Source organism: Harpia harpyja, chromosome 18 (assembly GCF_026419915.1).
Source record: "Harpia harpyja isolate bHarHar1 chromosome 18, bHarHar1 primary haplotype, whole genome shotgun sequence".
NCBI lineage: Eukaryota > Metazoa > Chordata > Aves > Accipitriformes > Accipitridae > Harpia > Harpia harpyja.
In genome coordinates, this window is record NC_068957.1 from 200,878 (window position 1) to 225,240 (window position 24,363).

At 67.1% G+C, this 24,363-nt stretch overlaps 3 protein-coding genes across 4 annotated transcripts; 1 reads left to right on the plus strand and 2 right to left on the minus strand.

Moving 5' to 3' along the window:
* Window positions 1-1,697: 1,697 nt before the first annotated feature.
* Window positions 1,698-2,774, minus strand: LOC128153966 (liver-expressed antimicrobial peptide 2-like). Of its 2 annotated transcripts, XM_052813962.1 has the most exons (3): window positions 2,580-2,774; window positions 2,362-2,492; window positions 1,698-1,948 (listed from the first exon to the last, which is right to left on the minus strand). In XM_052813962.1, the coding sequence occupies exons 1-3, from the start codon at window positions 2,727-2,729 to the stop codon at window positions 1,912-1,914; spliced, it is 318 nt and encodes a 105-aa protein (XP_052669922.1). In that variant the 5' UTR covers window positions 2,730-2,774; the 3' UTR covers window positions 1,698-1,911. The 2 variants fall into 2 exon arrangements, with proteins under 2 accessions (XP_052669922.1, XP_052669921.1); XM_052813961.1 differs by having other exon boundaries at window positions 2,362-2,774.
* Window positions 2,775-5,234: 2,460 nt separating this feature from the next.
* On the minus strand, window positions 5,235-7,572 carry BMP15 (bone morphogenetic protein 15). The gene is made up of 2 exons (XM_052813762.1): window positions 7,044-7,572; window positions 5,235-6,515 (listed from the first exon to the last, which is right to left on the minus strand). The coding sequence occupies exons 1-2, from the start codon at window positions 7,360-7,362 to the stop codon at window positions 5,740-5,742; spliced, it is 1,095 nt and encodes a 364-aa protein (XP_052669722.1). The 5' UTR covers window positions 7,363-7,572; the 3' UTR covers window positions 5,235-5,739.
* A 2,954-nt stretch (window positions 7,573-10,526) lies between these two features.
* On the plus strand, window positions 10,527-23,138 carry SHROOM4 (shroom family member 4). Its single transcript, XM_052813758.1, is given in 12 exon segments — window positions 10,527-10,758; window positions 14,265-14,416; window positions 14,739-14,876; window positions 14,878-14,913; window positions 15,598-15,729; window positions 16,311-18,258; window positions 18,475-18,536; window positions 18,942-19,556; window positions 19,819-20,241; window positions 20,324-20,510; window positions 21,081-21,353; window positions 21,432-23,138. Coding segments are annotated over 12 exon segments (4,362 nt in total). The 5' UTR covers window positions 10,527-10,632; the 3' UTR covers window positions 21,702-23,138.
* Window positions 23,139-24,363: the final 1,225 nt, after the last annotated feature.

A 24,363-nucleotide genomic window follows, 5' to 3' on the forward strand; every position in this document is an offset into this window, starting at 1 on the left:
CCGGCATGCACCCATGGACAGACACACAGACACATGGACACACGGACATAGGTACCGGCATGCACCCATGGACAGACACATGGACACACGGACACGGGTACCAGCATGCACCTATGGACAGACACACAGACACAGGTACTGGCTTGCACCTATGGACAGACACACAAACACACGGACACACAGACACAGGTACTGGCATGCACCCATGGACAGACACATGGACACAGGGACACATGGAGACAGGTACCAGCGTGCACCTATGGACAGACACACAGACACGGGTACTGGCGTGCAACCATGGACAGACACGGACACAGGTACCAGCATGCACCCATGTACAGACACACGGACACACAGACACAGGTACTGGCTTGCACCTATGGACAGACACACGGACACATGGACACAGAGACATGGGTACTGGCGTGCACCTAGGGACAGACACACGGACACACGGACACACAGACACAGGTACCAGCATGCACCCATTGACAGACACACGGACACATGGACACACTGACACAGATACTGGCTTGCACCTATGGATAGACACACGGACACATGGACACACAGACACGGGTACCGGCATGGACCCATGGACAGACACACGGACACACAGACACAGGTACTGGCTTGCACCTATGGACAGACACACAGACACATGGACACATGGACACAGATACTGGCGTGCACCTTTGGACAGACACATGGACACATGGACACAGGTACTGGCGTGCACATATCGACAGACACATGGACACATGGACAGAGGTACTGGCATGCAACTATGGACGGACAGGTGAACACATGGACACAGGTACCAGCATGCACCTATGGACAGACACATGGACACACAGACATGGGTACTGGTGTGCACCTATGGACAGACATACGGACACACGGACAGAGGTACTGATGTGCTCCTTATGGACGGACACACAGACACAGGTACCAGCATGCACCTTTGGATGGACACACGGACACATGGACAGATGTACTGGTGTGGGATTGTACAGACAGATACATGGACACGTGTGCCAGTGTGGGTGCCTGGACAGACACACAGACATGCATATGGCCATAGACATGGACACGTGCGTAGCTGTGGACATATGCAGACAGAGGCATGGACATACACACACTTGCACACGTACAGGTATGCCTGCATGCACACATGCACACACCTATCTGCGCGTGCACTGCACTCACATCCACGTATGCGCGCACACACATACACATACAGAGACAGGAATACATGCATATGCACACATAGGTACATCCACATGTGTACACACATTATACATACCCACATATAAACACACACACACATCTATACATGCATAGATGTACATACACACAAGCACAAACATATACTTCCCCATGCACATACATAATCATACACACACACGGGCACAGGCGCATATATATATACCTACATGCGGAGGCACAGGTAGACACGTGTGCATGCACACAAACACTCACACGCACGCAGGTGTACCAGCAGCATGCAGGTGCGGTGGGCTCCTGGGGACCCCAGCACCCCTCGCCCCAGGGACCTGTGTGGGCAGGTGGGGGCCATTGGTGAGAGGCAGGAGCCTACAGATGCCATGTGCCACCCCGGGGCGCACGTGGCCCCGGCGCCTGTGCAACCTGTCTTCACACAGGCGGTCAGGGGAAGGAAGCTGCTGGACGCAAGCAAGGGGGCAGCAAGTTTATTGCCTGCACAGAGCATCTGGGGCAGCTGAGCCACAGCGTTGCCCCCGGGGAGCTCGGGGGCACAGTCCTTCCCCAGCCCAGCTCCGCGGGGCATGCGGCTGCCAAGCAGTCCTGCCTTAGCAGTGAGCACATGGCGCACCCTGGTCTCCGGTGGTCCCAGTGCAGGGTGGACTTTCCTGGGGTTGCCGGTGGCTGTCAGCACTCATACTGTGGTGGGGCACAGCGCCCGGCCCTGTGGGGCAGAGCAGCCATGAATGCTGTGCCAGAGTCCCATCGCTGGGGTGGGAGCACCCGGGGTGGGGGGCAAAGCTGGGCTTTTCTGGGGCTTGGTCACGGGGGGGTGCCCAGGCTGGGGGCACTGAGACTGGGGGACACTAGGACTGAGGTGCACGGGAGGTCCCTGGGCTGAGGGCAGCGGGGAGTGGCGTAGGGGTGGGGGGGGGTCCCAGAGTGGAGAACTCCCAAAGCTGAGGACGCTGGTGGCGTTGGGGTACTTGTGGGGCCCCACAGCAGGGGGCATGGGGGTACATGGGGGGGTCCCAGGGCTGGAGACAGTGTGGGGATGGAGATACATGCAGTGTCCCAGGGACACAGGCTAGGCTGGGCAGGGGGTGATGCAGGGGATGGGCAGGGGTCCCTGCTCACCTGCAGGCCCTGGTGACGCACTCGAGGCTGTGCCGGCAGTGGGCGCCCAGGGGTCTACTGCCCACCATCCTCCAGAACGGCGTCATGCGGGGCAGGCGGGGGGCCGCGTGCCCCCGTGACCCCCAGGGCTCCTGCAGCACCCAGAGGGGTGGATGGGGCAGGGGGGCAGGTGCCCAGCCCCCCGGCCCCCAGCGCCCGCCCCCTGTGCCCGGACCCACCTGGAGGGAGCTGGGGAGAAGCAAGAGGAGGGAGAGGAGCAGCACCAGGCCGGTGGCAGTGCTCAGGGGGGCATGGGGGGCCCCGCTGGCCCTGCCACCTCGGCCGGTGCCCGGTGCGACTGGGGCTGAGGCTGAGGCTGAGGCTGCCATGGTGCCGTCGACTCTGCCGTCTGGTGCCTCCACTGGGCACTGCTCCTCCCCGGTCATGGCCCTGCACAAATATTTGAGTGGCCCCAGGTGGCGGGACAGCCCCTTGTCACCCCCTGCGCCCCCCTCCCCCCCCCAGCTGGGGGCTGCCAGCGCCTCTGTGGAGCATCCATGGGGCACCCACGAGGTACCTGGTGCCTGGGCATCACTGTCTGCCTCCAGCTACAGCCCCCAGCAGGGTGCCCGGGGGGCAGCTGCGCTCCGCAGCTGAGTGAACTCCACACCCGGTGCCCCAGTGCCATGCCTGGCCCAGATTTGCCCCAACACTGCTAGGGCATGTGGGGCAGGTCACCCCCTCCCTGCCCGGTGTCACCCCAGAGGATGGCGTGTGCGAGGTGGCAGTGCCCACTTGGGATGGGCAGCAGGAGGGGTAGTGAATGGGGACCCGGTAGAGACAGAGCAAAGCCCCAGTGGAGGGTTTGGGGCAGGAGAAGGGGCTGGGGGTGGTGCAGGAAGGGGCAGGGATGTGCTGGCTGGCCTGGGGGAGAGCAGGGGGCCAGTGCAGCCCCCAGCGTGGCCAGCAGCCCCGCAGGCAAGACCCCTGCCAGAGCACAGGGTGGGGGCATGTCCCCAAAGCCAGGGCTCCTGGTGCTCCCCGCAGGGCTGGTGCCAATGGGGTGCCAGGCTGTGCCCGAGGGGCTCACATGGCTGTGGGACCTGCAGGAAAAGTCGCCCCCTGAGGTGCACCATGGCACTGGGCTGGGGGCCCTGCACCCTCCACCCAGCTCTGCCCTGGCAGCCCCGGCACTGACACAGGCACAGTGCCAGGGTCAGCTGGGGACAGCAGCTCTTTCCCTGAACTGCTGCTCCTCCGTCCCTTTGGCAGCGCCTGCCCTGCCACCACTGCAGAGGAGATTACACTGCTTGGGCAGCCCCTCAGTGCTTGGGGGTGCCCTGGGAAGCGGTCCAGCCCAACAGGCACAAGAGCCCACCGGCACAGTGCGCATGAGGACACAGGGCTGGGACAGACAAACCTCAGTGGCCACCTGCCTCCAGGCACCTAGCAGGTCCGAGGGGTGCCCACAGCAGGCTGGGGCGTGGGTCCCTGCCAGGTGCAGCACCGGGCGCTGGCATCCAGTGGTGCCCAGGGCTGAGTGTGCCCAGCTCCCATACCTTTCATCATCGCTCGCCTGGATGAGTCAACACCGCACGCTTAATGATTGACAAGGGAAAAATCTTCCTGCGGGGTCAAGTCTGCGAGCTTCCAAAAAAGCAGAAGACATTCCCCTCCCCACAGCCTCCTGGCTGGAGATGGCCAGGATGCAGCCAACTGGGGACAAGGGGCAGGAGAGGAGCCTGGGGCTCTGCAGCTTCTCACTCTGCCAGGATAGGGGAGAAACTTTGGGGCTGGTGGGTAGGGGAGGGACGGGGGCTGGCAACACCCTGCCCCCACAGCAAACACCCACAAGACAGAAGGAATGCTGAAACATCCCCATGGAGCTCAGACCAGCAATAACAGATGCAGCTGGAGGCAAAAGCAAGAGATGAGACCCTAGCAAGAGCCATGAGCTGCAGAGGCAGTACCCAGCTGGCAGGTGGCAGTGCCACCAAGCATTGGGGACAAGGATTACAACTGCCACCCATGCCTCGCTGCTCAAAGAAGGGGAACTTTGCCCCAGCTTTGCAAACACAGGGCATCGTGCCCAGGAACAGGCAGGTTTGCCTGCAGACACCTTCCCAAAATAACCCTGGCAGCTGAATGCTTTGGCCATGGTGACAGACAGCCCAGGGTCCCCATGGTCCCCCAGGAGCTGCCCCATATAGAGGGATGTGGCGTATCTCTTGTCCCCAGCCCCACTGAGGCAGCTGCCTGCAGCCACATCTGGTCCCCCCTGCACCAGGGCAGGTCTACACTCCAGGGGAGCCTCTTTTCCCAGCTCCTGCTTCAACCAGCTGGGATTTACGCCCTGCACACTGCAGGGAGCAGCACCCATCCCCTCCAGTGCAGGCACAAGGGTGGCTGCACAGTGACACAGTCTATGCTAGCCTGTCTGAGGGGGCACCCATTGCACCCCAGGGACAGAGCAAGAACAGGCCCAGATGGTCTTTAGCAAAATCCATCAATTTATTTATTTACACAGCAGCAATAAATAGAGGAAAGACAGGTGGCAGGGGTGCCAGGAGTGGGACCAACCCCTCCAGGAACAGGGACAGGCCGAAAGCCCAGCAGAGCCCAAGCCCTATGGGACAGCAAAGGTGCAAGAAGGCAGAGGGACACCGCAACAGGGGTCCAACCCCTGGGATAGGATGAGACCCAAGCCCTGCTTGAGGGCAAGCCAAGGAGGTGAAGGACAGGGGTGGCAGAGGAAGCAGCAGGCAGAGCCCAGCGCAGGCAGCTGCCTGGCCCCCACTACTGGGAGCAGAGCTGGCAGCTCAGGTCCCTCCAGTTTTCACAGCCCCCCAGAGCAGAACTGCAGGGGAGGAGAGGGGCTTTTCCCCCCGCAGCCCAATTCCCAGCCGGGTGAGATGCCACTACAGCTGGGACTAGACAGGATGGGGTGCATGTGAGCTGGGAAGGAATCCCACAGGCAGGGTTGCACCAGATACTGATGGCACCAGCTTGGTGCCAAGCATGGGGACACCTGGACCACTTGCCCTTCCTGCCCTGGCTCCATCAGGAGACCCCCAGCCACCTATTAAGAGCTTCGTGCTCCAGTCCAGGGACCTAGCTCTTTTCTGGGAGCATCAGGCGAAGCCCCCCTGCCCCCCAAAAACAGGCAGCGGCCATGGGGCTGCAGGAAGGACAGATGCCACAGGGCAACTGCCCCAGCACAGGCTCCTGCCTTTAAAAACCTACAATTTACATAAAACTGCCATTGTAAAACCTTCCCACAGAGCAGCGCCATGCGAGGAGGGGGGATGAACCCACCCCAGGCAGAGCAAGACAAACCCTAAAGTCCAGATCCAGCAGGGACAGGCAGAGCCTGGGGGTGATGTGCCAGGGCAGCAGGCATTACCGGCAGGTACAGGACTCAGCGATCATGTTCTCATACTCCTTGTAGAGGATGCCGCCGTCACGCTCGATCATGAGGACACTGATGGGGCTGTAGCGGTAGGGGACACAGGAGGGCCGGGGCACATTGGCATCCACCAGCTGATGAACGAAGCTCTGCACCACGGCGTGGTTGGGCGCATGGTAGTCATAGCGGAGCAGGCGGGGACAGGCGCCCTTGCAGTAACGCGGGTTGTAGCGGTGGGGAGCAATGATCCAGTGGTCCCAGCCCAGCTGGGCAAAGCTGACAGGGAAGGGGCGCAGGGAACAGTCGCTCTTCTCCCCTCCCTGCTCCCGCAGGTAGCTGGGCAGGTCATGGGCCAGCGTCCCTGTGTCACGCCGGTGCCGGTGGGGCTCTGCCGCTGGAGGTGCCAGGCCAGCCTGGGTGTCGTTGAGGTAGAGGAGGAGGAAGGGGTGGCTGGGGGCCACTGGGGCATCACGGCCCCCTGCCCGACCGGCACGCACACAGACATGCTGCAGCACCAGGCTCGCCGCACTGCCATTCCCTGGCACCAGGTAAGGGGTGACATCCACTTCGGCCCAGCCGTGGTGGGGACGGGCAGCAGGGCTGAGCAGAGCCCCAGGTGCCTCACTGGTGGCCAGCAGCTCCAGGGCACAGAGGAGGCGACCATGGGCCAGTGGCAGGCTGGGCATGTAGACCACGGTGGCTCGGAGGAGGTGCTCGGCATCAGGCTGGCCCTCCAGGCGGTAGGTGAGGGGCTGCACGTACCAGCGACCTGCAGGGAAGCAGCAGTCAGTGCCCCCCTAGTATGGCACAGCAGGCACCATGCCAGCACAGCCTTCTCCCACGGTGCTGCTGCAGCCCCCGCACAGCGCAGCAGAGCCTGTAGCATCACCACCCCCAAAGCCCACGACAGCCAGGTGCCCCAGCGCAAGGCAGGAGCCTCGGCAAGCAGCAGCCACGTGCTGCAGCTCACCGGCAGGGTAAAGGGCAAAGAGCAGCTGGGACAATTCCCATCCTCTGCACCAACACCACTGGCCTGGCACAGCATCAGTCAGGATGAGAAGGGGAGAGGGGCATGGGGGGCTAGCGATGCCCTTGCCCATCTCACCCCTGCAGCAGGGAGAGCCCGAGCCCCCTGCCAAGGGGGATCCCATGGCCAAGGGCAGCCCTGCAGGGCACAGGACATGCCAGCCCTGGCTGTGACACTGGAAAGAGGGGGAAGGAGGAAGGCAGGGCTCAAGCCCACCCCACTGGCTCTGCTAAGTCCCCGTACTGCCCTTGGTGCCCACCTGCTCCTTACCTGCCCAGGGCTGACCCCCATGGGAACTGGCCTGGACCAGGCGGACTGTGTTGGTGCCCAGGCTGCGGCCACGGCGGGGTCGCCCTTCACGGTCAGCAGCATGCCGGTACAGGTTCAGCATGTAGCGCAGGGGCTGCCCGCTTGCTGGCCCCGCTCGCCAGCCCCAGCTGCCTGGTGCCTGCATTTGCAGGGCCTGCAGAAGGGGCAGGGGGGGGACGGCGGGCAGGGAGCCGGGGGGCAGCAGAGACCGGTTTGCAGCCCGGGAAAGGGGCACAGCGAGGAGGAGGAGGAGGCTGGTGAAGGGATGGAGCAAAGCCATGATAGATGGGGGGGGGGGGGGGGCGGTGAGCAGGGCAAGGCAGGGCTGGCAGCAGGATTAGGGGGAGCCTGCAGTCATGCTTCTTCCCCCTGGAAAGACAGGGCTGGTCTCAGGCACCAGCAAAAGGAGACCCCAGGGTGCTGCCAGCTGCTATCAAGCCAGGACAACCATGCCAGCTGCTTCAGCTTAGCACAGGAACAGAAAAGTGAGGGGTGGGGGGGGCTCTATGCAAAAAGAGGTGCAAATTCCAGACTACAACCCAGACCAGGGGCAAAGCCAGCCAGCCAGGAGCCTGGCTACAGGGGCAGTAAAGGTGCCAGGACAGGGGAGTGGGGAAGGGGAGTGAAGTGGGGTGGGTGCAGAGGACCAGCTCGCTCAGCCCACCTGCTCCTGGCCAGCCTCCTCCTGCAGGGTAAGAGGTCCTGGCCCCCGGGGCCCATTTTAAAGGCATGGCCCCAATCAGGGTTTAAAGGGCCAGGAACTCCCTGGGTCCCAGGGGAGGGGGGCTAGAGCCCGGCGGCATGCTCTGCTGCTGTGAGAGCCCCTCCAGCTCCCGCCCACCCCATGCCAACTCTCTGGCAGTGGGCTCGGCATCTTCGTGCCCATTGCTTCAAGCCGGTATGCGCTGCCCAGAGCAAGCTCGGAGCCTGGGGGACTGCCCCCAGACTGGCCCCATGGCACAGCCAGGCTGCCCAGTGCCTCACTTTCCCTGGCTGAGAGATGGGCATCAAGCCCAGGGACCGCGGCACTGGGGCACACAGCTGGGCAGAGCAACCCAGAACCCAGCGGCACTGAGTGTGGCCGGGTCAGCTGGTGGTACCCACACTGCGGGCATCACCATGCCTGCAACTTCACTGGGCTTGGCAGTCCCAGCTCAGAGGTCTTTCTGCCAGCACCTGCCCAAGGCTGAGGAGTTGCAACGGTGATGCCCACCCTCTTGCTGGCACGGGTCATTTGAGGCATTGCCCTCCCAGGGGACATTGCCCCCCAGCGCCAGTGCTGCTCAGTGGCTCCGTGGTGCTTGCCCGAGGCAGACTCCGGGGGTGCACCACAGAGCAGGGTGCAGGCAGCCGCAGCCCATCTCCCCGGCAGAGCAACTGGCGCGGTGCCCAGCCTGATAGGTCACTGCTGCTCTACTGCTGGGCTGGAGGGGGTGCACACTCTGGTTGGGAACCACTGGTGCAGGCACAGGGACACGGGGGGAGCTGAGGGTTTGTTGGTGCCTGCCTTGCCCTGGGTGCTGCCCACCCTTCCCAGTGCCAGCAGGGCACAGCAGTAAGGGCTGGGAGGGCCATATGGGGGGGTGCCAGGGTGGCAGGGGGGAATGCGGTGCTTAATAGGGTGTGGGGCCACGTGACGAGCCAGGGTGCAGAGCCCTCACGCCTGGCCAGGCAGCCCTGGTTACTCATTTGGGAAAGGGCACAGGGGCAGCCGAGCCTGGTGGAAGCTGGGAAAAGTCCAGGCATGGCAGGAACCAGCCATGAGCTGGGGGCACGGTGAGGGGGGCGGCAAGGCCACGGGGGAGAGCAGGAGAGTTGGGCCAGGGGTGGACATGTCGAGGCTGTGCAAAGGAGGCTGTGCATTGCTGCTGGGTAGGCTCCAGCTCCACAAACAGCCCAGGGACTGCCCCATCCCCATGCCCTGGGACCCCCGGTGCAGGGACAGGGCACATGTACTGGGCTGCCTGCAGCTGGGCTGGGCAAGGCGCAGGTAGAGTTCAAGGCAGGCGCTCGTGGACTGGCGGCTGCCAAGAAAAACTCACGGGACCCTGTGCAGGGGCTGAGCAACCCCGGGTGTAGCTCGCCAGCCTGGTACAGCAAGCCCACCCTCCCGGGCCGTGGCGCTGCACCGCCCAGCCTGCAGGCAGCCAGGGGGCCGCAGGCGTTGCTGGCAGGGCAGAGCTTTCCGGGCCGGCTGTGCTGTCTGGGAAGGAGATGAGTAAGAGCCGGGGCCCCGGGCGGGAAGGGGAGGAGCGGGACTCCCGGGCTCCCCGGGGAACCAGTGCTGATCCACTCCCACCACCCCCAGCTGCCGCCTGCTGCCTCCTTCCCCTGCCTCAGTTTCCCCAAAGGGGCACAGCAGCCCCTCCTGGACCCAGTGGGGGAAAGGTGGAGGTGAAGCACAGCCATACTGCCATGTGTGCGCCACAGTGCCCAGCAGGACAGGGTGGGGGCCAGAACGGGCAGGCCAGACAGGAGCCAGCAGCGTGTGCTCGCCCGCAGGCAGCGGGGCTCAGGCCGCCAGCGTGATTGCTGGGGTGGGGTGCTGCAAGGAGCCTCCTGCCCTGGGGAGCTGTGGCAGGTGCTGCATCACCCCACTGCCACCTGAGCAGGCACCCCCTCGCACTCATGTGAGCACTGGCAAACTACCGGCCACACCGCACTGCCATGCTGGGCTGAGCTGTCCTAAGCTGAGCTGTGCCTGGCTGAGCTGTGCTGAGCTGGCCCTAATGGTGCTGGTCCCTGGCGGCACCATATTGTGCTGGGCCAAACTGGGTTGTACAGTGCTGAACAGTGCCAGGCCAAGCTAAGCCAGGCCAGGCCATGCTGTACCGAACTGAACCGTGCCAGCCCCGTGTTGTGCCATGCTGAGTTGGGCCAAGCCAGAACGTGCCAACCCAGCTATGCTGCACTGAACCATGCTGCGCCAAGCCATGCTGGGCCAGCCAACCAATGCTGGCCCCATTGCCATCCTATGCTGAGCTGAGCCAAATTGTGCTGGGCTGAGCTGTGCTGTGCCGAGCCGAGCTGTGCTGTGCCGAGCTGTGCTGTGCCGTGCTGAACTGAACTGTGCCAGCCCTCCATGTCATGCCATGCTGGGCTGAGCTGCACTGAGTCGAACCATGCTGGCTGGGCCATGCCAAGCTGAGCCAAGCAGCGCCAAGCAGTGCAGTGTACGTCCCTGGGCCGAGCCATGCCGTGCCAAGCCAAGCTGAGCTGAGTAGCGTGGTGCTGTGCTGTGCCATTGTGTGCCGAGCCATGCCATGAGCTGAGCCATGCCAAGCTGTGCCATGAGCTGTGCTGAGCCGTGGCATGCCGAGCTGCGCCGAGCCGTGTCCTGCCCTGCCGAGCCGTGCCGAGCCGATCGCCGCCGTCCCCCCGCGCCTCATTGGCAGCGGCGGAGCAGCCCCGGTGCCGGGCCGGCCCCGCCCCGCCCCGCCGCTGGGCTCCGCGCCGCTCAGCCCGGGCGGGCGGGGGTGTCATTTCCTCCGCCGTGCGGGGCCGGGCCGGGCCGGGCCGGGATGGGGGGGTAGCAGCAGCGATAGCGGCCATGGAGCGGGCCGAGGGCCGGCCCGGCGCCCCCCAGTACGTGCATGTGCAGCTGCAGGGGGGCGCGCCCTGGGGCTTCACGCTGCGCGGCGGGCTGGAGCACGGCGAGCCCCTCATCGTCTCCAAGGTAGGCGCCGCCGGGCGCGGTCCCGCGTGGGCTCCGCGGCGTTCCCCCGCGAGGGGCCTCCGACCCGTAGCGGGGCGCGGGACGGGGGGGACACTCGGTGCGCGGCGGCGCGGGGAGTCCTGGCCGTGGGGTCGCGTGTCCCGGCGCGGCGGGGCGGGGTCGGGGCCGTCACCCGCATCCACGTCCCCCCGCGACCCACCACCCCGAGCCGCGAGGGAGAGTGGGAGCGGGGGCCGAGGGGGCCGAGGGGGCGGAGGGACAGCCCAGGCCCGGCGGCAGGAAGAAATTCCTCCGGCACATCCGTTGGGCTGGCGGCGGGGGCGGCCCCCACGTCCCCCCCGGTCCCGTCCCCCCGCGGCGCAGCCGGGCAGCCCCCCTTTGTGTGCCCACCCGCGGGTGCCGCGCCCACGGGCACCCCCGGGACCGGGCTCTGCGGGGACGTTGGGGGCCACGGCGGGTGGGACCGGAGTCCGCCTCGTCCCGTCCCGGCGTCCCCGAAACGCTTGGGCAGGGCCATGCCCGGGACGGGGGGGCTGGTGTCGGGGTGCGGTGCCGAGCGGGGCAGGCGCAGGGCCCGGCCGCCCGCGTCCCTTCCGCAGCCGGGAGCGGGGAGCGCGCGGGTGGGGCCCCACGGCCGCGACGTCCCGCCGCGGAGGGGGTCGCCGGTTCCCGTGGCCCCGCTGGGGCATCGCCCTCCCGGGAAGCGCGCTGGAAGCCGGGCAGCAGCCGGGGGTGCCCCAGCGCCCCGTCCCCCCGCCGTGCCCGGCCCAGCCCCTGTCACCGGGCGGTTTGGCCGCCTGCCCGCCCGGTGCCACCGTCCTGCCGGGGCCACGGTGCTGGCGGGCCGGGCTACGCCGCGGCCCCAGGGCTGCCTCACTGTCCCGAGCCGGGCTGCCTGCCCCCCCCCCGGGGCCCTCCACGCCCCGCGCCGGGACGCGGGCAGCGTGGTCTGGCTGGGGGAGCTGGAAGAGTGGCTCCGGTCCCTGCCCTGCGCCCTGGGGTGGCACCACCGGCGGGTGGGAGCCGGGGCCCTGCCGGGGGGGGGCCGCCGCCCACCCCCCGACCTGCTGCAGGGCCTCGGGGCGGTGGGTCCCGGTGGGTCCGCCGGCTCCTGGAGGAGGGGATGGGGGGGGCAGCAGGGGATAGTCCCCACCGCTGCTGAGAATGGGGGGGGGGGGAGGGTGTCCTTGTGGGCCGGGGGGTGCCGGCCCCCCCACCCCCCCGGCCGTGCCGCTGCCGCCGCGTGTGCTCTGCAGACAAAGGGGGCTTGTTCCAGCGCTCTGTGCATTCAGGGGAGGGTCCCCCGGGGCGCCCGCTCCGCCGCCGCTGCGGCCGGGCCGAGGTGTGTGCGTCCCGGCCCGTGTAGGGAGGGGGCAGCCCCCGCCTGCAGCGCGGGGGGCCCTGGGCCCCGCGCCGGAAAGGGGAAGGGGGTCTCGGCACTCGGTGACACAGTTTGGCCTCTGAGCCCACTCCAGGCGGGATCCCTTCCTGTGACAGAGTCCCACGGTGGGGCTGGTGTGGGCTCCAGGCCCTCCATGGGGCTGCTGAGGGCCCCCTGGCACAGGGCCCCCTGGGTACATCAGGGGCAAGGAGGGAGGTCTGCGTGGGGCAGGGTGGGCACAGCTCAGGCACTGCTGTTGCTGTGACTGCTTCTAAGACAAGTCTCTCCTGGGGCAGGCAGATATTCGTGTGAGCCAGCTGGTGCCCACCATTAGGGCCCAGAGTGAACACCAGGGGTGGTGTTGGGGAAGTGCCCGGGGCTGGCCTGGCCAGGCAGGGCAGCAGGCAGCGAGGTTTGGCTGCCAGTGCTGACTTCAGTGGTGGCGAAGGCAGAACAAGGGGCTGTTTGTGCCAAATTTAGCTCCTGGTGAGTGATGCCAGGGCTAAGCTGTGTCCATCCCGGCGCGTGTGGTGGCCCATACGTGGGTGCAGCCCTGGTGGTGTCCTGCACCGGGGGAGGACGTGTCACCACTGACTCAGCCCCGTGGCTGTGGCAGGCAGGACAGGGTGGGCACGTGGCTGGGCAGAAGACTGGGGTGAAGGTGCAGCCTGCCCTGCCTGCCTGCTCTGCCAGAGCTGCCCGGTGGTGGGCAGCAGCGTGGCAGGGGTTAAACCCGGGTGCTCCAGCAAGTGCATGGTGGGACTGGGAGCCCTTGCAGGCAGCTGGGGGCCAGTGCCAGGAAGGCAGCCCCACAGCCAACTCCTGGGTGGAAGGGCAGCCTGCCTGCACAGGCAGGCGCATTGGGCTGTGCCCAGCCTGGGCATGGCATTGCAATCCCCAGGTCCCCCAAAAAATGGGAGAGCTGTGGGGTGCTGGGCACAACTGAGCCATGGGGCAGTGCCGGGCTGGGCAGGAGGCCTGGCTGTCCCTGCCTGGCTCCCCCAGGTGCTGTGTCGCCCATGGGCAGCAGGATGCCCCCTGAGCCCTGCCTGGCATGTGCGTGGTGGCCAGCCTGCTGGGGAGCCGTGGCACTGGGGCCTGGCCGCCACCCAGGCTGTGCTGCGGAGCTCGCGTTGCGGGCACTGTGGGCAGAGCTCGCGTTGCGGGCACTGCGGGCAGAGCTCATTTTTCCGTCAGGCCAGGAATGGCAGGGCGGGGTGAGGAGCCCACAGGCAGGGTGGGCGCAGGAGCCCCGGCACGGGGCCAGGCCAGCTTGGCCCGTCACCCTAAGGTTGGCTGTAGGGTTTGGCCAGGTCTGGCTCCACATCCACACTGGGCATGGGGCACCCCAGGTCCTGCCCCACACACCTGCATGCCCTGTGCCACTGCCACCACGCAGCCCAGCAGCCGGGCTCACTTGCCAGCCCTGCGGTGTGAGGTGCTGGGCATGGCAATCCCCGGCCATCAGGAGCAGCAGGATGGGCAGACATCAGTGCCAGCACCAGGCGCTTTGCCTGCCCCGGCTGGGCACTGCTCATCCCAGGGCTGCCCGTGCTGTACCTACCTGCTGGGGCAGAGGGGACGGGCTGGGGCCCCTCCGTGCTGGCAGCACCATGGCCCTGTGTCCTCCAAGCTGTGGTGGTATGGGGTACTAGGCTCATTTCGGCCATGGGTGCCAGGATGGGGTAGGCATGTGCCAGGGCCAGGCACACCTCAGTGGTTCCCTTGCTGTTGGCTCCCCTGGGCGCACATGGCACGATGGCATCCTTCAGGCATCGAAATAACCGCGGATGCCCGGGCAGGGCCGATGTGGGGCTGGGACCAGTGGCGGGGGGCTGGCATCCGCGCTGGACAAAGGGCCCTTGTGCTGCCCGCGCCTGCGGGGGAATCTGCTGGGACGGGACATTTTTCTTCTCCCCCCCCCCCGATGCCCTTTCCTCGCTCAGAAATTCATGTGACCAGGACAGGGGGGGAGCCCGGCGCCGCAGATTCCTCCGTGGTGCCCAGGGCGCAGGCAGCCCCTTTCCGAAGCCTCTTTCTCCCCTGGCACCTGGCGGCAGCAGCACACCCCCCGGGGTGTTCTGGCGGGCCGTGCTCCCCCCTGACGCCCCTCTTTGTTGCCCAGGTGGAGGACGGGGGCAAGGCCGCGCTGTCCCGCCGGCTGCAGCCGGGCGATGAGCTGGTGAACATCAGCGGGACGCCGCTGTATGGGTCCCGCCAGGAGGCCCTGATCCTCATCAAGGGCTCCTACCGTACCCTGAAGATGATCGTCCGCAGGTTGGCAGCACTGCGGGTGGGGGGCGCAGAGGGGGTGGTGGTGTCAAGGGCGGGGAGGCTTCACCTGCTCGGGGGACTGGCTGGAGCCTGGTGGTGTCCCTGTCTCCAGCCCAGCCTGGAGGTGCCCTGTGCTGGGACGGGTTGGGGGCAGCCCCACCATGGCTGCCAGCACCCCATGGTGAGTGGGGGTTCCCCAACCCGGTGTGCCACCAGCAGAGCTGGGGTAGTGTGGCGGGCTCGCCACCCCCTTGCTGGGCGGTATCCTCGAGTGTGGCCGCTCCTCTCCCTTCCTGCCTGCCTGCGTGCTGCGGGCCTGGGAAAGGAAGGAGAGGCAGGGCTGGGCCCTGCAGTCGTGTCCATCACCCCCCCCCGCCCCGACCTGCATCCACTCCCTGGCTGCATCCCGACCGGGCTCCAGCTCCAGCAGCACCCAGGGGCTGGAGCAGCGCAGGGCACAGGGTGCCACGGGGCTGTGCTGGGGCTCAGCATCATCCATGGTGAGTTTGAGGGCTCGGGGGGGGGGGAGGGACCCCTGTGCTGACCCCACAGCTCATCCCTGCCACCCGCCCTGCCCACCCGGTGGATGCTGGGGCAGCACCGGATACTTGGGGGTTACAGGAGGTGGCATCTGCCCGTATGTCTGTGTGGTGGCACTGGATATCGCTGCCTGCGTGTGCGATGGCATGGGGACTGGCTGCCTGGCATGGGGAGTGGGACAGGGCCTGGCACAGGACCGCTCCCTGGGGATGCGATGTGGCCGGCGCTTGCTGCAGATGCTGAGGGACCAAGGAACAAGGGGGGAAGGTCAGGCTTGCAGTGGGGACACGGATGTGGCCCTAGGGTCCCTTGGCATGCCCACAGAGCTGGTCCAGTCCCAGCAGAGACCCTTGCCTTGCCAGGGCATTGCCCGTGGGGCTGCGCTGGGGCCATGTCCTTGGTCCCTTGTTGATGCTGGCAGCAGGGATGCCACAGACAGGGGAGCCCTGGCACCGGGGGGGAACTGTGGGATCCCCCTGCCCGGTGCCGGGTGCTGGCAGGGCTGGACCCTCCTCGCCGTCGTCCCCCTCAGGCGAGCACTGGCCTGGGGGGGACAGGAAGCCCCGTAGGAAGTGACTTCAGCCCCGGTTCCTCGGCCCGGCTTCCTCCCCATTCTTGTCCTCTCCCGCTGTTGCTCTTGGCAGGAGGAGCGTGCCCGTCCTCCGGCCCCATTCCTGGCACGTGGCCAAGCTCGCCGAAAGCCGCCCCGACGCCCCTGCCATGCACTGCCCCGCTGACGCCTTCAGCCTCTCCTGGCCCTCAGGGTGTGATGTCAGGTGAGACCCCCGACCCACCCCCGGGGGCACCCATGGGACCGAGCAAGGGGAGGGGGCGGATGGGGCACCCTCTTGGGTCAGGGAGGGGAGGGTGCAAGCTCGCTCGCTTGCCCCATGCCGCTGTCGGGCATCCCCCCGCGTCCTGCTGCCGCGCTGCCCTTTCCCCTGCCTGTTTACTAGCCGGTTCCCGGCAGGAAGGGGCGGTGGCTCCGCTGGAGCCGGCCAGGAGCTGCCGAGTCCCAGTGCCCCCCCCCCACCGCCAGAGCGGGCAGGTCCCGAGTGGCTGGAGCCACGCACGCCCTGTGTCCCTGTGCTTGCTCCTGCTGCCAGTGCCGGGGCAGCCTTCGTGCTGCCCCCAGACCCACGGCTGAAGGGCGGGTTGGGGCTGTGCCGGCCTGTGCCCCCCTGTCCCGGGGGGGGGTGTGTGTGTGGTGGTGGGGTGTTGGCTCCCCAGGATCTCACGCCCATCGGAGGGGCTGGCAGGGAGCTGGGCAGGGGGCGGCAGGCGCCCCTAACGCCGGCGTGGGGCCGGGCGGCAGCGAGCTGTCCCTGCAGTGGAACCCGCTGTCCCGGCACTGCAGCACCGACCGGAGCAGCTCCATCGGGAGCATGGAGAGCCTGGACCAGCCCGGCCAGGCCTACTATGAAGGGGACCCCTCACCCGTTGACCAGGGCATGTACCACAGCAAGCGGGACTCAGCGTACAGCTCCTTCTCTGCCAGCTCCATCGCCTCTGACTGCGCCCTCTCCCTCCGCCCCGAGGAGGCCACCTCTGTCGACTCTGCCCTCCCAGGCCCCTGCAAGCCCCCTGACGGGCGCTACCTGACCACTGGCACTGAGCCACCCGCCAGCCGGCATCCCGACGCCTGGCGAGCGCCTGTGCCCCCCCAGCCCCCTGTCAGGAGGGACAGCCTGCGGGCAGCCCCGGCTGGCGGAGGGGATAGGCGCCGGGCGTCAGCGTCGGCGGACATGCTGCATGCCAAGGGCCGGTGGATCTCCGACACCTTCCTCTGCCAGCGGGATGGGGAGATGGAGGCGGTGGGCAGGAGGACGCCGGCACCGCACCCCATGAAGGACCGTCTCTCTGCCGACCAGTATTACATGCTGAGCTCCCACCCGGACCGGTGCCCGGCCGAGCCACTCCTGGGGGAAAGCACAGAGCCTGGCGATCGGCTGTACCCGGAAGGTGGTGTGCACAGAGTGCCGGATGCCGTGGCAGCAGGTGACGACCCGTTGCTGTCCCCTCTCAAGGGCCACGCACCGCACCGGCACAGTGCTCCCGAGCAGCTGCTGGCCTCCCAGCTCCGCTCCCTCCAGGTGGGCACTGGTAGTGGGCGAGCCTCGCCGGCCCCCGATGGGCACCGCTGGACCCTCTCCCCGCTGCACCCTGAGGACAGCCGGCCGGGGGCTGCAGGGGCCACCCAGGACCCCCCCCTCTGCCCAGAGCCATGCTGCCGCCTGCTGCCTTGCCGCTGCTGCCCCGACCTGCAGCGAGCCTGTGGGCCAGACAGGCAGGGGGCCAGCCCAGCGCGCAGCACCGAGGGGCCGGTGCAGGAGGAGAGCCGGGCGGGGGGTCGGCGGGCTGGGGGTCCTCCCCACCGCTCCGCTCAGATGCGCCGCCGCAGCGACCGCTTCGCCACCAGCCTGCGCAATGAGATCCAGCGACGCAAGGCCCAGCTGCAGAAGAGCAGGGGTCCCGGCGCCCCGCCGCCTGGTGAGGAGCCGGTGGAGGAGGCGGAGGAGTCCCCCGAGGGCAGCGTGCCGGCAGAGGGACCCCGTGCCCCCGCTGAGCGTCTCAGCCCCACGCCAAGCGAGGATGGCAGGAACCCCGGCCGCTCAGGGGACCGGGGCATCCCCACCCCTGACCCGCTGCCAGTCCCCAAAGGGCCCCCATCCCCCGAGCAGGTGATGCCAACAGGCCGGGGCCGCTGGCGCTGGTCCCCGGAGCGCAAGCTGCAGCCGCAGCGTTCGCCCAGCCCCCGTGAGCTGGAGGGCTATGGCCAGGGGCCGGTGGACCCCAGCTCTCCGCCACAGGGCAGCGATGAGGCTGTCCTCCTGCCCTTCGCCGACCGCCGCCGGTTCTTCGAGGAGAGCAGCCGGCCAGCACCGCCCCGGCATGGCAAGCCCCCGGTGGGTGATCCTGGTGCTTTCCAGCCCCCCGGCCCTGAGCGCCGGGACGCTCGCCGCCTCTCCGTGGACCAGCCGTACGGCCCGCCCTCGCCTGGCCGCCCTGGCTCTGCTGGCCCCTACGCCGAGTGCTGCCGGGAGCAGCCCCCCTGCTACAAGCCGCTGGGGAGGCCAGGGGAGCTGGAGTACCTGCGGGGCTTGTCCTACCCTTACGGGGTTCCCCTGCGCCCTGAGCCCTGCCGCTACTGTGGGGGGGACCTGTGCCCCCTGCCGCTGCCCCGTGGCCACGCCTGCCGCTGCCACCCCCAGCCCTGGGCGCGCTGCCCTGACTGCTGCTGCCCGGCCCCCCGCCCTGGGCGGGAGGAGAGCGACGCCTGGCCCCCCCGGAGAGCTTTTGCCCCGGTGAGTGACCCCCTGAGACTGTGCTGGCGAGCAGCACAGGCACCACCCCGCACCCCTGGAGCATGACCCTGGGTTGGGGTGGGGGGGTACTGTGCCCACCAGGGGCCCTGCCAACCCCCTGCATGCCTGCTGCACCTGGATGGGGATGGGTCGGGTGGTGCTGGGGAGGGGGACGCTTGGCCCTGCTTTCACACTCCTCCTCCTTCCCCCACGCAGGAATTTCCTCTGGATGAGTGGGAACCACCTGCGATAACGAGGAAAGCCAGCCAGTCCATCAGGTGAGCCCACGCCAGGTGCCGGGATGTGCATGCCCCTCGGTGGGGACCTCTGCCAGTGAGGTGTGGGGACTGCTGTGGTTTTGGTTGGTGATGTACAACGTGCCTCCCTTAACGCCCCGGCCACAGCTGTGCTGTGCCCTGCGAAGTGGGGGTGCCTGCCACCTTGGGCAAGTGGGGCCTGGGGGTGTGAGGAGGTGCCCATGGTGGGGTGGGGTCCCTCCTTACCCATCCCTGGAGGGCTGGGGGCATCTGCAGGGGGCTGTGCCCAGTGCGGAGGCACCAGGAGAGCCCGGGCTTTCCCCACCAGTGGGGGTGGGTGAGTCCAGCTGGGGAAACTGAGGCAGGGGTGGACGTGAGCTGCTGGGGGGGTGACTGGGGGGGACGGGTGCCCCCTTCTCTCCCCAGCGAGCTCTCCCGCTATCAACCGGGCTTCCCAAGGCTCGGCCCCTTCCACCCCTGCTTTGAGACCGCCGAGCCGGAGTGGCCGTCCTGCTACCGGGCCACATCCACGCACGATCTCTCGTGGGATGGCGACCGCCTGGCCCGCTCCCCCGAGAGCCCCCCGGACCCCCTGCACCGCCCGCTGCGGGGCAGGGCCTTCTCCGAGAGCCACCTCAACCTGGAGCCTGTCAGCCCCCGGGGCCGCAACCAGAGGGACCTTGACCGGAGGGACCTTCTCCGTGCCAAGCTGGATCCCCCTGGCGTTCCCAAAAAGAAGGGCCCTCCACCTCCCCGCCCACCTCCCCCCAACTGGGAGAAGTACAGGCAGCGCCGCACATCCCAGCACCTACGGAATGGTTCCGGGCACGGCTCTGCCTTCACCACCGCCCCCGTGCCGACCCGCAGCATTGCTGAGGCTGTGCGCGAGCGGTCACAGAGCCTCACTGGCGAGCAGGGGGGCCGGTCCCGGGGGCATGCTGCTCGCCCCCCCGCCCCACTGGGTGCTTGGCCCCGATCCGACCCCTCCGGATCACTCCGCAGGACGTCCGAGCCTGATCCTGGCACTGCTGATATTTGCAGGCAAGTGCTGCTGCGGCATGGGGGTGGGTGGGAGCAAGGCTGTGGGCACAGCCTGGGCACGGGGTGGCTTTTGGGGCCATGTGGCCCTTTGAACCCTGCGTCGGAGCATCCTAATCCACCACTTGGGACAGGCTGTGGGGTTTTCTCGGGGTGGGGGATGTCCCTGACCTCTTTCCCTGGGGCGGGCATGGCCCTGCGTGTCCCCATCCCCCACGGGCGGGCAAGGGAGCTGACGTGGGTGCCCCTGGCTGGGTGTCAGCAGGGCAGTGGGGGCCGGGGAGGAGCGGCCGAAGGTGAAGCACCCCTGGGAGATGGAGGAGCAGCCCCAAAGGCTCGGTCGGAACCAGGAGCGGGGCTGGGCCGGCCCCCGCGGGGTGGGTGAGTGCTCCCTGCCCCTGCATGGTGGCCCTGGCCCCGCCACCCCGGAGGCACCCAAGCCCAGCCCCGGAGCAGCGGAGGGGGCAAGCTGCCAGGGGGGTCAGCCCCAGCCCTGCCGCGTGGACTCGGAGGAGCTGCTGTGGGACGTGGCGGGCAGGGACCGCTCCCTGGCCAGCATCCTGGCCCCCTTGGCCCCCTTCGGCACCACCACCGAGCTGATGGGTGAGCTGCTGGTGGTGGGGGAGCGGCAGGCCTGGCAGGAGCGTTTCCAGCAGGACTGGCGCCTGGAGGCCCTGGCGCAGGACAGGTAGGGCTGGCGCGGCACCGGGCACTGTGCCGAGGACAGGCTGCACCCCGCCGCCCCCGGCACTGAGCCCCTGTCCCCACAGGCAGGGCTTCGAGCCCATCTCGCCGCCCCCCGGGAGCACTGCCAGCTCCACCTCCTACCCAGCATATTATGGCGTGGCAGCGGGCAAAGCTGAGCCGCTTGGCAAGGTGAAGGAGCTGCCAGAGGTGGTGGAGGGGAGCTCGGAGGATGAGGAGGAGGAGGTGGACCACGAGCTGGTGGAAAAGAAGGTAAAGTGGGCGCTGCTGGGGATGATGCCCTTGGGGTTCCCCACTGCCATCGCCAGGTGCTCGCGGGGACCGGGGGCTTTGCCAGATGCCCACAGGGACTGGGGCATCATTGGTTGCTTATGGGCACCAGGGACATTGCCGGATGCTCACGGGCACCAGGGACATCGCTGGGTGCTTGCAGGGACCAAGGGCATTGCTGGATTCTCACAGGGGCTGGGACGTTGCCAGATGCCTGCAAGGAGCAGGGGCATTGTTGGGTGCTTGAGGGGCCTGGGAGTGTCGCCGGATGCTTGTGGGAACCAGGAGCGTTGCCAGATGCTCACAGGGACCAGGGGCATCACTGGGTGTCATGGGAACTGGGGGCCTTGCGGTATGCTCACAGTGTCTGAGACATTGCTAGATGCTCGCAGGGAGCGGGGGCGTTGCTGGTAGCTCATGGGAACCAGGGGCGTTGCCAGATGGTCATGGTCTGTGGGGCCCAGTGCAGCGTGGCACCCCTGCACCCATGTGCCAGTCCCCCAGTCCCAACAAGGGGTGGCCCGAGTTGCCCCTGACCCTTCCCTCCGGCAGCTGCAGCTGATCGAGAGCCTGAGCCGCAAGCTGGCGGTGCTGCGGGAGGCACAGCGGGGGCTGCAGGAGGACATCAGTGCCAACGGGGCGCTGGGTGAGGATGTGGCTGCCCGTCTGCAAGCCCTCTGCACCCCGGGGGAGTTCGACAAGTACCGCCTCTTTGTGGGTGACCTGGACAAGGTGGTCAACCTCCTGCTCTCCCTCTCGGGGCGCCTGGCCAGGGTGGAGACCGCCCTGGGCAGCCTGGGGCCGCACGCCCCCACCGAGGACAAGGTGGGCCCAGGTCAGGGGAGCACCCGCGGGCCGTCGGGGCACGGGACTCCCCACCAACACTGCCAGTCTCGCCCACAGGTGGCCCTGCGGGAGAAGCAGCGGCTGCTGGTGGCGCAGCTGGAGGACGCCAAGGAGCTGAAGGAGCACGTGGGGCGGCGGGAGGAGGCGGTGGGCGCCATGGTGGCGCGGTACCTGCCCGCCGAGCACCTCCAGGACTACCAGCACTTCGTCAAGATGAAGTCAGCCCTCATCGCTGAGCAGCGGGAGCTGGAGGAGAAGATCAAGCTGGGCCAGGAGCAGCTCCGGTGTCTGCGTGAGAGCCTTGGCCAGGTCCCCAAAGGCTGCTAGCCCCCTGCCCGGCCTCCCCTCGGGACCCTGGCCGTGGCCCAGCTTGCTGCCAAAGCGGATCCAGCCCCCTGGGGGCTCTCCCTGCGTCTGTCTGTCTGTCCAGCCCCTGCCTTTTATTTATTTTTCTGGTTTACCGAGCAGGGGAGGGGGTGCCAGCCCAGGCGCTGGCAGCAGGGGTCATGCCACAGAGCTGCGCTGGGCTCTACAGCCACCCAGCATCCAGTGGCCAAGCAGGACCAGATGGACAGATCCTGCCAGCCCCTCCCAGCCCCGGGTCTTTCTGTGCCTGTGGGAGTCCTTCCACCTTGTCCTGCACACCAGTGCCTGTCCCGCAGCTGGTGCTGCAGTGCATGCCTTAAACACCCTCCAGGGTGCCCTGAGGCATCCCTATGCAGTGCCTGGAAGGGTTAAACCATCGTTGTCCTCCATCATGTCTATTTGTCCAGCTCTGTCCATCTGTCCGGTGGGAGCTGGAGGAATTTCGGCCCCAGCATCCTCTTCCTCTGTATTGTGTCCAAAACAATGGCCCTGGCCAGCAGGTCCTTAACCCCCTCCCTGCCGGCCCAAGGCACCGAGGGGGGCCAAGACAGGTGCTGTGGACCCCTCTCCCGGGGGACACTGCAGTGGGTGCCCCGGTATAGTGCCCTGCCAGGGGATGGGGTGCTGGGAGCAGTAGACCAGGGTCTGTGGGTACCCCTTGCCACCAGCGCTGTGGGCATGGGGACCACCCAGCCTCATCCAGCCCTCGCCTCCAGCCTCTTCATCAGCACCAGGAGGGATTAATAGAGGAAAAACCACACTAAGGACAAAACGGAGTACCTGTTCCCCTCCTCTGTGCTGCAGCAGCCCTAGCTAGCACTTCAGCCTCACGCTGGGTCACCCTCCTGCTGTCTGTCTGTCCCCACGGGGTGGGCAGGCGCCTTGATGCTGATTTTGCACAGGGGTTTCATGCAACCAGCAGCAGCTTGGGGTGGGGCAGGGGGGAAGCATTTTGGGGAAGCAGGATGGTCCCCAGCACCTTTGGGGGTGGCCACAGCTAGGCAGCCCAGCCCCAGGGTGCTGGCAGCGCCCATACCTGCCCGCTTGTCACTGCAGCATCCTCCCTGCGTGACTGCTCCCAACATGGACCCTCCCAGCCTCTTGAACACTCCACTCCCCACACATACCTGGCCCTACCGTGGGATGGTGCCTGGCAGGACTGGGGTGCCCTGCATGCCCCCCCATCTCAGCCACCCCCCTGTGCCTGCCCAGGGACACTGCTAGGACCAAAGACTGCACCCTTTGGGAGCTGGGGGACATGCTGCTCTCGGGGGGGGGGCCGGCAGCCCTCAGCAGGTCACCGTGCCAGGGGAGTGTGCTGGTGCCAGTGCCTGTGCCTTGTTGCATGCCATTGTGCCTCTCTCACAGTAAAGAAGCAGCGGCAGCTGCACGACTGTCTGAGTTGTGTCTCGTGGTTTGTCCCTGCATCTCCAGCCAGTGGCATCAGAGCTGGTGGGTACCTGCTGTGGGGGAGATGCTCCAGCTGAGGTGAGCCAAACCCTGGCAAGCTCTTGGGACCCAAATGCCCCTGTGGCACTGCAGGCACCTGGAATGCAGCCGTGGGCGGGGGGGGGGGTTGTCTTCTACACCCACTGCTACCAGGCTGGGTCAGGGCTGAGGGCAGTGCCTGCACCCTTCCCCAGGGGGCACATGGAGGGGGCACAATGCCTGGGTGACGGTTGTAGCGTTGTCCCTGGCACTCACAGCCATGACATTGCTGCTGGAACTTTTGGGGTGGCACCGGGGAGGGGGCGGCCCAGTTGGGGTGGCAGTGCCCAGGGGGTTGGTGCAGTGCTGCTGCTGCCGAGCTGGCTCTGCATTGCCTGGTTCACCCCAGCACGGCAGGGTGGTGCGGGTGGGCATGGCCACCATCCCCTTGCTGGCCAAATGCCTGCCCCAGGGCCTCCGCGTGCCAGCCGGGCACCACGGAGCAGGGCCTGGCACCCTCTCCCCGTGCCAGGGCAGCGCAGGCCCCCTGTGCACCCCTGGCAGCCCCACGACCCCGGGCAGGGCTGGGAGAGCCGCGGTGCAAGGGCAGCGCCGGCCGCTGGGTGGCACAAGCACACGCGTGAGAGCACACGCAGACGGGGGTGGACGCGTGCGCACGCCTGCCCGTGGGTGCATGAGTGCAGGTATGTGTGAGCACACGCACGTGTGGGTGGGCATGGGCACGCATCGGCGGGTGCATGCACATGTGTGGGAGCATATGCACGCGCACATTGGCGCGGAAACACGGGAGGATGCTTGCAGGTGAGCCCATGCGCGTGCAGGTGAGCACATGTGCACAGGGGTGGTGTGTGTGAATGTATGTGAGCACACACCGGACTAAACACATGAGCACAGATGGGAGCATGTAGGTGCATGGCTGAAAGCATGCTGAGTGTGAGCACACAGCTGCGTGGGGGAATACAGGCACACACACATCAGTGCACACAGGTGAACAGATGCACGCACATGGGTGAATGCATCCACATGCATGTGAGTGCACATGCACAGGAAGGAGCACAGCCCCATGCCGGGGAGCACAAGCACCAGTGTGAGTGACCGCACATGCAAGTGAACACACACGTGGGTGAATGTGTCCATGCACGTGATGTGCACGTGTGAATGTATGCACACATGT

Coding starts and splice junctions, on each gene's coding strand:
- LOC128153966 (XM_052813961.1), bottom strand. CDS start 2,729: ATGGCAGCCTCAGCCTCAGCCTCAGCCCCAGTCGCACCGGGCACCGGC. Junction 1,949..2,361: donor TGCGTCACCAGGGCCTGCAG/GTGAGCAGGGAC, acceptor TCTGCCCCACAG/GGCCGGGCGCTGTGCCCCAC.
- BMP15 (XM_052813762.1), bottom strand. CDS start 7,362: ATGGCTTTGCTCCATCCCTTCACCAGCCTCCTCCTCCTCCTCGCTGTG. Junction 6,516..7,043: donor TGGGGGTCAGCCCTGGGCAG/GTAAGGAGCAGG, acceptor GCTTCCCTGCAG/GTCGCTGGTACGTGCAGCCC.